We start from the raw sequence: 14653 nt of genomic DNA on the forward strand, positions 1-14653 counted from the left end.
AGTGGAAAGTCTGGCTCAAACACGTAAACTCACAACGGCTCCCAGTGGATGAACTGGTAAAAAGCATGACATTTTCACATTTAATAAATACAGTACACTACTTGTAGGCTATACATAGCATGTAACCTTATTCCATATAAAGGAACGTTTTGAGTAAGGAACAGAAGGTTCAATTTGCACTGTTCTTTTAATTTTAACCCTTCTGCTCCTCACTCAAAACCTTCCTTTTCAACTTTTTTGGAAAGGAAAGAAAAAGGTGCAATGGTCTCTTAATCCCCCCCCTCCCCCAGTAAAAAAAATATATACACATATATATATATATATATATATATATATATATATATATATATATATATACACATATATATATATATATATATATATATATATATATATATATGACTACCTCAATAGGCTAACAGGTCATTCACGGGTTTTTATTTTAATTTAAGAATATCTACATGGTTTATTCTTATTGTCAATTCTGATTTCTTATATCCTTTTTACATAGAATGTTATTATTAAAAAGTGACAATCAAAACGAATAGGGAAACATCTGACAAAGTACGTACTTTTTACAGGAAACCTGGCTCCTGTCAATCTATAAAATATTTCTCTGGTGATGACAATTTGGCTCTGGAATGCATTTTTTTCCTATGTGTAGGGCTACATCTCGGATATTACTCTCGGCGTCGTGAGGTCAGAAGATAAGTTCGTCCCATTTTCCTTCTGCGCAGTGATTGGGGGAGATGTTGTCTCAGGAATGTCTTGAAACGATTTAAATAGCACTTATGTCCACAGTGTAAGTAAAATAGTCTCAGTATCGGAATAAAGACACATCGAACTAGAAAAGGTTTTTAGCAAACATTATATTTCTAACAACATTCAACAAAGGAAATAACTGGACAGGACCATTGAGGACTTTTCTCAACTTATCTATTTGTGATTTATTTATTTTATTCAGGTGGGTAAATTCCAATAATATGCTTAGATTTTTTATCGTAACATATAACATAAGCTTTAGTTATAACGGGATTTCTGATATTGGGGCTGTAAAAACAAGTTAGGCCTAACTGTTTCTTTACCTTCTGGTTGAAACAGGTATCTGAAGTTTTAAGATGAAGCTGACGGGAGTCTTTCTCCTTTTGGTGCTTTGGAATTGTGAGGGCAGAAGGCTGGCAGGTGAGTTTTTGGAAACTTGAAAAATTCTTATTAAATTAAATGAACTATGGATCTCTTATGGCAATAGTTATCTGCGAAATTCGTTTTTTTAAGAGAGACTCACTAAGTTTCTCCCTTCACAGACAGTGGATATGACAACGGTGTATACGACTTATTCGAGCATTTGCCAGCGAACAAGAGGCATCAAGGAGTTACATTGGTAAAAGGCGCTGTACCCCACAGCCCAGCCTATAAGATCCTTAACCCAGACCTGATTCCCCAGGTTCCCGATATCTCCTTCAGGAACCTCATCGATTCAATTCAAGCTGAGAGGGGATTCCTGCTAATTGCACACTTCAAGCAGTTCAAGAAAACAAGGGGCAGTCTTTTTACTGTAGAGAAGAGTGACGGATCGGGACCGATATTCGAAATAATTTCAAATGGAAAGGACCAAACGCTGGACGTTGTATACTCTACCGGGAACGAGCAAAAGGTAATTTCCATAGAAGATGCAAATCTGGCGACCGGACATTGGAAGAATATTACGCTGTTCATTCAGGACGATCGTGCCCAGCTATTCGATGGGTGCGAAGAGATAAATACACAAGAAATGGATGTGCCCATACAAAAGGTCCTGACGCATGAGGTTGCCAACATCGCCCGTCTAAGGATTGGGAAAGGAGCTGTGAAAGATAGATTTATGGTAAATATGACATGATTCCCGTGTTCAAATACTTTGCATATAAGTTTGCTATTGATAACAAATAAACGTTGCACTCCTGAAATTACAGTATTACACTTCCGAGTTGGCCTTTCCTCGTGCCAACTTTAACAGGCACACCGTTGAGTCTTGTGCGCTAGGAAAATCATATTTTACCTATAATATTATGATTCCCAAGGACATGTATACAACATTATGTTAATGTGTTGATATGAAACAGTTGTTAAATGGAATCTGTATGCCTTCAGGGAGTTCTTCAGGACGTGCGCTTCGTTTTCGGAACCACTTTGGAGGCGATCATGCGCAATAAGGGATGCCACGGCTGTAAGTGTGAATTATGAAGTTATAATAATTATAAAGTTGATGTTTTTATACCGTTCATGGAAATTGATGATTGTTCTCCACCACCAGCCGAAACTTTGATTGATGTCATTACCCTGGACAACCCCGTCAATGGGTCCAGCCCGGCAATAAGGACTGAGTACACTGGCCATAAAACTAAAGGTGAGACTGGACTCTCCAGGGACAAGGACATTGTCGCCTACTGGCCTGTGTACAACTTAATGTGAAGATGAATGCTGGTGATGAACTGGTTGCCTTTCTCCTCTCCAGATATTCAGCAGGTTTGTGGCTTTTCCTGTGAGGATATCGCCAGCATGTTCAAGGAGCTCAAGGGGCTTGGTGTGGTTGTAAAGCAGCTGTCGAACGAGCTCAGCAGAGTGGTAAGATCAATAAAGCAGCTGGGTCGTCTTCTCTTCCTCCTTCCTCCCTCTCTGGTCTATCTGTTCCCAGTTAAAACCTCTCCACAACCACTTGTCCCTGTAATGGCAGCCCCTGCCAGATCTCTGATCACTCCCATATGAGTTACACAAATATGTCTGGCTGTCATTTAATTTCTGTTTGCTTCAGTTAAATTCCGCCAATCACTATGTTGGTTGGTGATTCATTTCAACACGAACCTTTGCTATGAAAGTTTCCATCCTCTCTCTGGACACATGCTTTCTCCCCCTCTTATTTGTGCAGACACAGGAGAGCCAACTGCTCATGAACCAGATGAACGTCCACAGTGGTGTTTGTCTTCACAATGGCATCATGCACAAGAACAACGACGAGTGGACCGTGGATGGCTGCACAGAGTGCACCTGCCAGGTTGGTCATTTCATCATGTTTATTGGAATGCAGTTGACCAGTACTCCAGCCTTTGTGAAACCAGGCAATATCTCCTAAATCCTTAATGCAACAAGCTGTTAATGGGCTCTCATGTTTATACAGGGGAGGGAAGTGTCTGACTGCTAGCCATCACTTGCCAGTAATGAGATGTTAAAGAGAATAGAGTTAAAGCAGCAGGGGGTTTCTGACCCCTCACTTTCTCTCTCTCTAAACAGTTTCTTGCAGTTATCTATTAGGCTAGGTATCAAGAATGTGACTTTAATTAAGAGATTCGCAGAGACCCCTGTTCTCCCTTTCCTATAGCCAATGTCCTTCCTTCCAGCACCTTGCTTGTTCTGACCCCAGAAAAGGTGCACAGACCTGGGGCAGTAGCACAGCATGGGCATCCCTTTCCCAGACAGGGATCATCCCAATGTTCCCAAACATAGCAATTAGTCCTGCCAAAGCAACCAATGATTGTGTGTAATGTAGCTAATGATCCTGACTCCCTGGCCGTACTTGCTGATGCCATGCAGTCTGCACTGCAGACTAACCCCTTACTGATCCCAGCAATCCTCTCTACAGAACTCTGCTACTGTGTGTCGCAAAATCTCTTGCCCCCTGATGCCTTGTGCCAATGCCACTGTGCCTGATGGAGAGTGCTGTCCACGTTGTGGACCCCGTAAGTACTCTCCTGCTACTGAAATCAATCATTGTGATGTTTTTGTGGAGGGCTAGTAGCTGAACCTCTTTGACAACTTGCCTATCAGGTGTATTTCAAAATATTTTGTTTGACAATTCATTAACATTTCTCAGTTGTTAACATTCCCTGAGCACATTGCCAGGTCTCAGATCTCCTGGAATAAATTGGTTCTAATAGGCTATTTCCTTTGCCTCTCTTGCTGAGCTCTGCTGTGGTAATAACCCTGGTTGTCTTGCTCCCCTAGTGACTGGCCATGTTGAGGATGGCTGGTCCCCATGGTCTGAATGGACCCATTGTTCTGTGTCATGTGGGCGGGGCATCCAGCAGCGGGGTCGCTCCTGTGACCGCATCAACAGTAACTGTGAGGGCACCTCTGTGCAGACCCGTGACTGCTATCCTCTGGAATGTGACAAGCGCTGTGAGTGGACTTTTTCATTTTTCTTCATTATTCTCTATCAGTAACATCCCTCTCATGTGTCCTTTTATAGCACATTAACTAATAATGATGTCTCTTTCCTCTACAGTCAAGCAGAATGGTGGATGGAGCCACTGGTCTCCCTGGTCCTCCTGCTCTGTAACCTGTGGTGAGGGTGTCATCACTCGCATCCGACTCTGCAACTCCCCCACTCCCCAGATGGGAGGGAGAGACTGCCAAGGACAGGGTAGAGAGACCGAGGTCTGCAAGAAATCCCCTTGTCCAAGTACGTTAGAAATCACTTTCATCCATCAGTCTCTGCGTCCCTCTGTCTTTTTGTCTGTTTGCCTATTTGTCTATACATCCATAAATCTATCTATCATCTTGAGGTGTAACTTTTCTCTCTATCTCAACTTCAGTTCCTGGTGGCTGGGGGCCCTGGTCTCTGTGGGATGCCTGCTCTGTTACCTGTGGAGGTGGACTCCAGACCCGCCAGCGTCTTTGTAACAACCCCACCCCCAAATATGGAGGGAAAGAATGCCAGGGTGACGACAAAGCATCTCAACTGTGCGCCAAACAGGACTGCCCTATTGGTGAGTATTCTCCCAATAGATCATTTTAGCTTTTCACCTCACAGCGTACAAATCACTAATTGTTCAGCGTTTTAAAATCAATATGCTTCTGTCTACAGACGGCTGTCTGTCAAACCCCTGCTTTGCCGGCTCTAAGTGCACCAGCTTTGACGATGGTTCCTGGAAGTGTGGCGCTTGCCCAGTGGGCTACACCGGAGATGGCATCAACTGCATGGACATTGACGAGTGCAATGAGGTCCCTGATGCATGCTTTTCTCTCAACGGAGAGCATCGCTGTGAGAACACTAAGCCAGGCTACAACTGCCTTCCCTGCCCATCTCGCTACTCAGGCCCACAGCCTTTCGGAAGAGGAGTGGAGCAAGCCACAGCCAAGAAACAGGTGAGACAAGCTCTGACTACAGGCAGAAAATACACAAGTGCGTGGATTTCTGTTTCTGGTACTGAGCGGTCCGCAGCACGTCTTAATCACAGTTATCTCTGCCTTCCCACTAGGTGTGCACACCACGTAACCCCTGCCTGGACGGCAGCCATGACTGCAACAAGAACGCTAACTGCATCTACCTGGGTCAATATAGCGACACCATGTTCCGATGTGAGTGCAAACCTGGTTACGCCGGCAACGGCCACATCTGTGGAGATGACACAGACCTGGATGGATGGCCCAACAAAAACCTTCTTTGCGTGGAGAACGCCACCTACCACTGCAAGAAGGTAGGATGGATCACACCCCCAGCACTGCACACAGTCTATTCCTAGTTTCTTCAGTGTGTTATTATGGTTGTGGCCTTCTAACCAACCCTTTTGTTTTTTCGCAGGACAACTGTCCAAGCCTTCCCAACTCTGGACAGGAAGACCACGACAAAGACGGACTTGGTGATGCTTGCGATCCCGATGATGACAACGATGGGATCCCTGATGATAGGGTAAGACATCAAAACATCCTCTCTCTCAGGACGGTCATCCACAGAGAAACCAAAGGTAGCAATCAGTAGGCCCTTTTCTTCTGGGCTAGAGAAAGTAAAGGAGTCAGGGTGAAAGCCTGTAGCATATGAACAATATAATTACATTTTGGGTGTTTGGCCAAAAGTCAGGGAAAATGGCATGGCTTTATGCCCATAATTCATAGGGTGCAGAAATAGGTCATGGAGATGAGCAAAGAGCACAGAGGCACAATCTCTTACTCACCAGCCACCACTACACCAAGAGAATTTCCCTTGACCAGTGTTCAATGTACTAATAATGTTCTTTAAAAAATAAACAGGACAACTGCCCTATGGTCTACAACCCAGCACAGTACGATGTGGACAGAGATGACATTGGCGATGGCTGTGATAACTGTGTGCATGAGAGCAACCCTGACCAAGTCGACACGGACAGTAACGGAGAGGGCGATGCCTGTGCTATTGATATCGACGGGGATGGTAAGAGATCATCATTCACCATCAGAACGTTCATCTCACAGGGCCGTCAGTCATTATCAGCATATTGAAAAGGTGTCATTGGCTGATGTACGTCCGTGTTCACATTGCAGGCATTCTAAATGAGAAGGACAACTGTCCATACGTATACAATGTGGACCAGAGAGACAGTGACAGTGATGGAGTTGGAGACCACTGCGACAACTGCCCTCTGGAGCACAACCCAGACCAGGTACTGGAATGGCAGCTTTTATCTTGAACCAAATACCGTAAAAAACTCCAGCTTAGGAAATAAGGAAGCAGAATTCATAGCCTCTTAGGACAAGCCAAATATTGCACCTGTACTCAGTTTTAATGAAAAACGGGAATATGAAAGCTGGGAGAAGAATGAATGCATTTCTCCCCATTCCCGGTACTCATTCCAAAAAGGTATGAATGTGTGTGGTCTTGCCAAGTTGCAAGGACACAGGAAACCTATTTGAAGAAACATTGCTAGCATACCTGAAGACAAAGGGCTACATTTAAGGACGAGGGATAGAACAGCACCTCTCATATTGAGAGTTGCTAAGTACATGAAGTATGTCTGAGTGTATTGAAGTAGTGCCAGGATCCTTTCTAATAATGTGCCTTGGTAAAGACTGAATCCATTGTGTTGTCCTCCAGATTGACTCTGACTCAGATCGTGTGGGAGACAAGTGTGACAACAACCAGGACATTGATGATGATGGTCATCAGAACAACTTGGACAACTGTCCTTACATCTCCAACGCCAACCAGGTCGATCACGACAAGGACGGCAAGGGAGACGCCTGCGACCACGATGACGACAACGACGGCATCCCCGATGAGAAGGACAACTGCCGGCTGGCCTTTAACCCTGACCAGCTGGACTCTGACGGTGAATATCACTCTCCAGGACCTCTGTGAAACAGTGGCGCCATTGAACTGATCTGTTGTTCATCTAGAAAGTACTCGGTGCAACCATTCCCTGAGTCACAGAGGCAGCCTTGTTGAGGTCTGCCTGTTGTCCCAATGCAGACATTTCTGAGTGTTTTTCATTTCCCTGCATCCTCTCAGGCGATGGTCGTGGAGATGTCTGCAAAGATGACTTTGATCAAGACAACATACTCGATATCTACGATGTGTGCCCTGAAAACTTTGCAATCAGCGAGACAGACTTCCGCAGGTTCCAGATGGTACCACTGGACCCCAAGGGCACCTCTCAGATTGATCCTAACTGGGTGGTTCGCCACCAGGGCAAAGAACTGGTGCAGACTGTAAACTGTGACCCTGGCATAGCTGTCGGTATGTACTGTAACTTATAGAACAGATTTGGGACTATGGAGAACAACTAGAAAACAGCCATTTGTAGATCATCTATTCATTGGTAAATGTCCTAATCATCTCTCTTCATTGTTTATAGGGTTCGATGAGTTCAACGCAGTGGACTTCAGCGGAACATTTTTCATTAACACGGACAGAGACGATGACTATGCTGGCTTTGTGTTTGGCTACCAGTCCAGCTCCAGGTTCTATGTGGTGATGTGGAAGCAGATCACACAGACCTACTGGTCTCACACCCCAACCAGAGCTCAGGGCTATTCTGGAGTGTCCATTAAAGTTGTCAACTCCACCACAGGACCTGGGGAGCATCTGAGAAATGCCCTTTGGCACACCGGTGACACTGCTGGACAGGTAATAGGACTTACAGTCCATATTAAGAGCCCAGGCCAAGAGATGTGAGAGAGAAAACAACCATTGGGTTGTACACACTCCTTAAGTCTTTTTGTGATTCCTCCTTTTAGGTGCGTACTCTCTGGCACGACCCTAAGAACATTGGCTGGAAAGACTACACTGCTTACAGATGGCACCTAATCCACAGGCCCAAATCTGGACTAATTAGGTGAGCTCAGAATATTTTAGCTTTGATCGCCCTCTGCCTTTACTGAAGCCAAACAGCAATGCAAATTCCAGCTTTAATGTACTAATTGTCGCATGTCATCTTTCCCGTTGTCAGAGTTGTGATGTATGAAGGCAAGAGAATCATGGCAGATTCTGGCAATATCTACGACAAGACATATGCTGGTGGAAGACTAGGCATGTATGTCTTCTCTCAGGAGATGACATACTTCTCAGACCTCAAATATGAATGCAGAGGTAAGAAACTTTCAGGAAAGCAGAAAAACAAAAACACAAGCATTCTGAGTCTATTTTACAGCGCTTTAACAATTTTTTTGGTCCTCTCTTTCCTCCAGATTCTTAATCGGACCATAGAGAAGCTCTATGAAGAATGTATCTACCTGCTCAAATATAAATGTAACGTATGACCTGGGAACATATCTTTATTAATCTTTCTCTTATGACGCACATTGGTGGAATAGCGAGCAAGTGTGTGGCATTGAGGCCAACTGACCTCAGGACATAGGCCAATTGACTGCCCTATGATGACCCCTGCACCATGAGCAGGTTTAGCATAACTTTGCTACGTGAAGCAATCAGTCTCTCTCAATCTCTGAAGGTTGTTTTCTCTTGCGGTACTCTGCATGGGAGAGAGGCAGACATATTTCTATGCACTTCTGAACTAGTTGAAATCCCTCTGTGGATGGAGGTCCAAATGGACAAGTTTTTCTTTATTTTCTGACATTACTTCAGATCTGCTGTGGATTCAAAAGGACTTGACTTATTTCCAAATGAAGAAAGCAGTAGGAGATTTTCTCCAGATGGGCCAGAAATGCCCCTTGAAGGAATTGTTGAGGGACTGTGGACAGTATGGATTGACTGTTACTATCAATGAAAGTGAATGTTTGTCTGTGTGTATGTTACCAAAGAGCTTTGTAATAGACACCTAAGCCAATTGTACTCATGTCATTCACCATTTGAAATTCTAGATACCTATTTCCCCTGAGTCTAAATTGTTTTATATTCACTAACTACGCGGCTTGTAGTAAACCCTTGCAGTTCATGTCAGTATGAACTAGGTCCTCAGGGTTCGATCAAGCTTGCCAAGTGATTTCTCAGGAAAAAAACATTAGATGATGCATGAAAGAAGCACAGAACTAGAACCCAAATCCAATATAGACTACTAGGAAACAACACAACTTCTATTTTGCCAGAATTTCAGGAAGACATGGGGTTTCCTTAGCCCAAAGATTAATGATGAGGGGGGTAAAACACACGGGCCAGTCTAACCTGCCTTGAGAGGACTATTTTTACTAAGGTTGTACATAAATTATTATTTATTTTGTTTGTTACTAGTTTAAAAGTATTGACACATGATCAGTTGGGATACCTCTTATAAGTCATCTCTGTGTCTCACGTCACAAAAACCCTCTCCAAATAACTGGAATCTTGGAACTGGGTTAAATGTCTCCATAAGTCCTCTCATAGCATGGTACAGTATTATATGTCACGCCAACCTTCTGAAATATACAAATGAGGTGTCATTCAAATCACATTGTTCTTCTGCACAGTACGTCTGACTTGTTTGTTTGAAAATGTGTGTACCTTTCTGATGGGGGAAACAAAGGAAAACCTTAATGTACAAATATTACCTCATTATTTTTTTTTATAAAAAAAAGAAACATGAGAGTAACTTTTTATCAGCAGAGTATAATTGGTTGGCTTCATTTTAGTGTCACTGTAGTACAATCTTTTTTATGCTGTATATAAGATATTTTTTTAGCAAATAATTCCCCAACAGGAAAGTAATTGATAAAAAAAGGTTTCTGAAATATGTTGTGCTTTATATATATATATATATATATATATATATATATATATATATATATATATATATAAATATGTCTTGTGCATTTGTAATGGATAAATTATTGTTAAGTTTGACTGTCTGTTATATGTTAAGAGGTTATTTCATGTGTAGATATATGCTATTTAAATAATTTATCAAAGAAACGTGACCTGTGTTTCTGTTTGTATAAACTTATTTTCACACTGACATAAGTATGTCTTTGGATATGTATATATATATTTTCTTTTTATTTACTATTAGCGATGCTTGTCTATAAACATAACCAGTACCACAAAGTCAGTTTATACTCCAGTTACTACCAGTTACTTTGTAATGTCAACCCAGCAATAAATCCATCAGGAAAAAATATACAATGGCTGTTTGAGTGTTCTTTTCATGCTTAAGCATGATTTCTCTGCTTTAATATCTATAGGGTTCACATACTTTTTCTCCATACATATTTAGTTTACAAACACGATATAGGTTAAAACAATCTGGCGAACCATTATTTCAAAGGAATAGAAATTAATAGTTTAATAGTTTACCACAAATATTTGCTTAACAATTCAACGAATGGAAATACAACAATGTTGTAGACATGTGTAAGGGGAAAGTGAATGTTTTTTCCGAATCCTAAAACATATGTGCTCTATTACAGGGAAAGAGTGTACTTTCCATAAACTTGGATGGAACCTATAGGTTTTTTTCAGGGGCAATGGAAAGAGAGAGCCTGTGACTCAGCTACCACTTTTGGACGTTAAAAACGCCAAACTCAGTTTTAACTTGGCCTCCACATTTACTGGGTGGCTTGAAGACAGAATAGAACCTCCCTCAATTTATTTTTAATTCTCCTCGTCAAGAACGGTATGTGGGGTATCCCTTTTCAGATGCCTGCTACATTAAGTTACTTGCAGAATTGAGTCAACATGATTATTTAAGATGAACATAGGCCCAGTTTTAGAACATTATCCACATTTTAATAGGACTTTTAGACAACAATCTCCCTTCCATCTTTAAATCATGATCCCATGTCTAAGAAACATAAAGAATTCAGTACCAAAGCTTTCTAATTGATTGGGTTATGGAAAAAAACCCAAGGCTATTACAAATACACAATGCAACCCAGAAAAACTCAAGGCTATTACAAATACACAATGCAACCCAGAAAAACTCAAGGTTATTACAAATACACAATGCAACCGAGAAAAACTCAAGGCTATTACAAATACACAATTCAATCCAGATAGCAAGTTTTCTAGTTTTCTTGAAACTGCCCTCTGAATGAGGCCTTAAACAGCTTAGAATCACAGCATTTGCTTTTGGGTTTCTGTAGAAATGGTAAGAAACACCAAGCTTGTATATTTTCTGCACATGGAATTATGGTGCTATTTCTTTTTCAGGGGCCACCTCTAATAGTCTAAGGCAGGGGTATTCAACTGTGTCCCTCAAAGTCAGTTCCACTCCACTGCAAATCCCTATTTAGGGGCTTATTTAGACCTAGGACACCATGTGGGGGCAATAAATGATGAGGTAGAACAATAAAAACCAGAATACCCTCATAGGGAAAGAGATGAATACCCCTGGTCTAAGGTAACACTTAAATGTGCATTCCAAATCTAGATGGGTAGTCAGCTAGGGATCTTTACCTCAGTATTCAACATATTCTTATGGAAGGATTGTTAGCGTACCATACGCAGAGAACATCATTGGCTTCTTAAATTACTCTGTTTGAACCATATTATTATGTCATTAATTGCTGTGACCCCTTATATTCAGTAGGTAAACTGATTAAGTGAATTTGGGTTAAACTGCTGTTAGTGACATCATGGGGCAGGTTTTAGGAGGTACAGCAGGCTTCACTGATGGCATCAATTCAGGATGACTTTGAAACATCACTTGCTTAAGGTGTTTTATATTGACTAGAATGTGAAATACAGTAATTCCTGCGGCATAGATTTAGTGATCTGAGTAAGTGACAACTGTGTCAACCAGTGTTTTCTAATTCATATAGAACTCCTCACCTCCCAACCTCATAGCTGATGTGTCAACCAGTGTTTTCTAATTCATATAGAACTCCTCACCTCCCAACCTCATAGCTGATGTGTCAACCAGTGTTTTCTAATTCATATAGAACTCCTCACCTCCCAACCTCATAGCTGATGTGTCAACCAGTGTTTTCTAATTCATATAGAACTCCTCAACTCCCCACCTCATAGCTGATGTGTGATAAGAGTTCTGCAAGAAATAAGTTGCCCTTCATCAACCAGATGGGCGCAACACATTAGTGGTGGATGAGATACGTTTCCTATGTAAAGAAGTTTGAGAAAATCAGTTGGTAAAAAGGCTCCATGTAAATCCAATTAATTTTAACTAGTATAATCAGTTTAGTTGAGGGGAAACAATAACCTTTGCTTATGGGGCACTCCGGTAAAGAACAATCCACATAAATATATACCAGTGAGAAACATCTCATTTACCCAAAAAACTATTACTTTCTAAGCCGAACCCGTCCTTTTATAATCTTGAACTGGGTAGAGTTCTACTGAAAAGGAGTGGAACTGTCTAGTGGATGAGACAATCACCCTCTGGCCTAGTTATTCCACTGAGGACCTACCTATCGAGACAGGAATGTATGGAATGGCGTCCCCGTTAGGAGTGACAGATGTAATGGGTTCCATTTTCCCCTGCAGCAACAATGTCTTGTCTGTCTGTCCACTCATTAGTACAACAGGTATCCAACAGGGTCTGCCCATCAGGCCCACAATACCACAGCTCACAGCTAAATGTATTTACTATATATAGCAGTCGAATAAACATGTTGTTAAATTTAATGAGACCATAAACAGTCTGCTCGCATCAAAATTAACAGGGTTAATACAATGCGCTCTCCTACTGTTACCACTGCTCATTTGGAAAGTGAAAATGAATGGAAACACTTAAGTGGAGTATACAGACCTAAGGGATCCTCCATTGTAAAGCTGCAACAACAACAACAAAAAAGCTACTGAAAAGCAAAAAGCTGTTACTGTAGTGTTTAAAACACTTCAATTTTTCATCACATAAAATACTTTGAACAATGACATTGTATAAAGCCTACAGAAACCTGTCTAGGTTATTTATCTAGATTTGTTTGATCATACATTCGACAGTTTTACAAGACTCAGTTATCCATACAGTCACCGTCTGTCTGTTGATGTAGAAGGGTTTGGTTATTAACTACATTGCTATACAATCAAAACCATAGAAAATTGTATATTAGTCACAGCAAACATGTATGTAAACACTAAGATGAATACATAGTGGTCCCTTTGTCCAGCAAACTAAAACTGGTGGTGTATGCATCTTTAAGCAGTTCTGACAGGACAGAGTCAGAGAGAGGGGGAGTGCTGGATGGCAGGCTTCCTGTATCCAAGTTATCCCTGGGTGATGTGTCCCCAGTCCCCAGGCCGTGGCACCAGCTCTGGGATATCTCACACTCCACCAGCAGAGTCCTCAGCTGCTCCTCTAATAGTTTGGGTGTGTCACACTGGAAAGAAAGAGGGCGAGGGAGAGATAAACGGACAGGGACAGAGGCGGAGGGACAAACCACGGGAAAGGAAATAAACACTGAGGACGTCTACTGAGCCTTCCCAGAAGTGTTCCTACTGCATCCATTTTACAGGGGTCTGGTGACTTGCTCTCTGATGAGTTCTAATGAAAATGCCTACCATCGATAGTTATGGTATTTTAAGATGATTAAATGACTTGCCACAGAAGTCCACGGTGCTTGGTCAGACTGAATTCCACAAAATGGTTGGGACAATCTGGCTAAAACGTTTCCATTTGCTTAGAATTCTTCCAGCTGGACAGACGGTTGTTTTTCTACAGATAAGTCAGACTTCACAGAGCCTTTTAGGAATGCACAGAGTTCAAGGAGAAAGCCAGTCCTCAGAAATGGGTGAGACGGATGACAATGAAATGTCAATTTCTTTTCATTTGAATGACACTGTAGAACAAATTATTTGGGATCAACTGTAGTATCAAACCTCTTGTTCTTAAGGTTAAAAAGTAGAATAGTATTCTTTTTAAAAGTTTAAATACTACAAGTATACTACAAGAATTCAAAGAAACTTTCACTAAAAGAACCTTTAGCAAACTTAATTTTATGATATAAGAATTGGTGAAACAAAACCACCAGTCTTTTAGTATACACTTTCCTAACATTCTCCATCAGTTGACAGGGCCTTTTTCTGACTTCCAATAGGTTCTTCCTAGTAAAGTACAAAGCCTGTGTGTATGTCAACCACAACCTCCTGGTGGGTGACAGAAGTAATACGAATTCCTCTCATCTGCCTTCCTAGTCTATTTATCACTTACCTGCTCTGTCTCTTGCCTGTGGACTTAACTGTAACCCCTTCTTGGCCAAGTGGGGTTATGGTTTGACGGAAAAGGATGCATGAGGCATGGTCCTTCGCTTACGGCCTCTTGATGTTATTCTGAATATATGCTAACAAAATAAACCAGTAATAAAACATTAGAACTACAACCTTAATCAACTTGTCTGCACTATAATGAACTGACTGGTCTGTTTGGTTCAAACACTTAAAAATAAAGGCCCCAAGGGAACGGCAGTGACTATAAATACATGTGTACGACAGCCTGGACTTGAAATGAGTCATTCCACCAACTTGAAACCACTGCCATTAAAACACATCACTATCATTCAATTACAGGCATGTCAGTGTTTTAAATGCTCATGTATGAAG

General features: G+C 41.7%; 2 protein-coding genes across 8 annotated transcripts in view; one reads left to right on the forward strand and one right to left on the reverse strand.

Moving 5' to 3' along the window:
- The first annotated feature begins 803 nt into the window (after positions 1-803).
- On the forward strand, positions 804-9897 carry LOC105015675 (thrombospondin-1-like). Its single transcript, XM_010878989.4, has 22 exons — positions 804-964; positions 1102-1182; positions 1305-1864; positions 2131-2206; positions 2294-2386; positions 2495-2604; positions 2906-3031; positions 3617-3713; positions 3979-4152; positions 4259-4435; positions 4569-4742; positions 4841-5121; positions 5235-5453; positions 5558-5665; positions 6004-6163; positions 6274-6392; positions 6824-7058; positions 7238-7465; positions 7584-7855; positions 7966-8063; positions 8178-8317; positions 8416-9897. The coding sequence occupies exons 2-22, from the start codon at positions 1119-1121 to the stop codon at positions 8421-8423; spliced, it is 3519 nt and encodes a 1172-aa protein (XP_010877291.1). The 5' UTR covers positions 804-964; positions 1102-1118; the 3' UTR covers positions 8424-9897.
- A 265-nt stretch (positions 9898-10162) lies between these two features.
- Positions 10163-14653, reverse strand: part of fsip1 (fibrous sheath interacting protein 1) — a 51282-nt gene continuing 46791 nt past the window's right edge. For all 7 annotated transcript variants that reach the window (XM_010878991.4, XM_010878992.4, XM_013137493.4 and 4 more), the window contains one exon: positions 10163-13434. In XM_010878991.4, coding sequence (XP_010877293.2) covers positions 13192-13434 — 243 coding nt within the window. In that variant the 3' untranslated portion in view covers positions 10163-13191. The remainder of the gene's footprint in view (positions 13435-14653) is intronic.

Source organism: Esox lucius, chromosome 15 (genome assembly GCF_011004845.1).
Source record: "Esox lucius isolate fEsoLuc1 chromosome 15, fEsoLuc1.pri, whole genome shotgun sequence".
Lineage (NCBI taxonomy): Eukaryota > Metazoa > Chordata > Actinopteri > Esociformes > Esocidae > Esox > Esox lucius.

Excerpts from the sequence above, each read along its gene's own strand:
- LOC105015675 (XM_010878989.4), top strand. The coding sequence starts at position 1,119 with ATGAAGCTGACGGGAGTCTTTCTCCTTTTGGTGCTTTGGAATTGTGAG. Across the intron at positions 4,436-4,568 it reads CAAGAAATCCCCTTGTCCAA|TTCCTGGTGGCTGGGGGCCC; the intron begins GTACGTTAGAAA and ends TCTCAACTTCAG. Across the intron at positions 5,454-5,557 it reads CCACCTACCACTGCAAGAAG|GACAACTGTCCAAGCCTTCC; the intron begins GTAGGATGGATC and ends GTTTTTTCGCAG.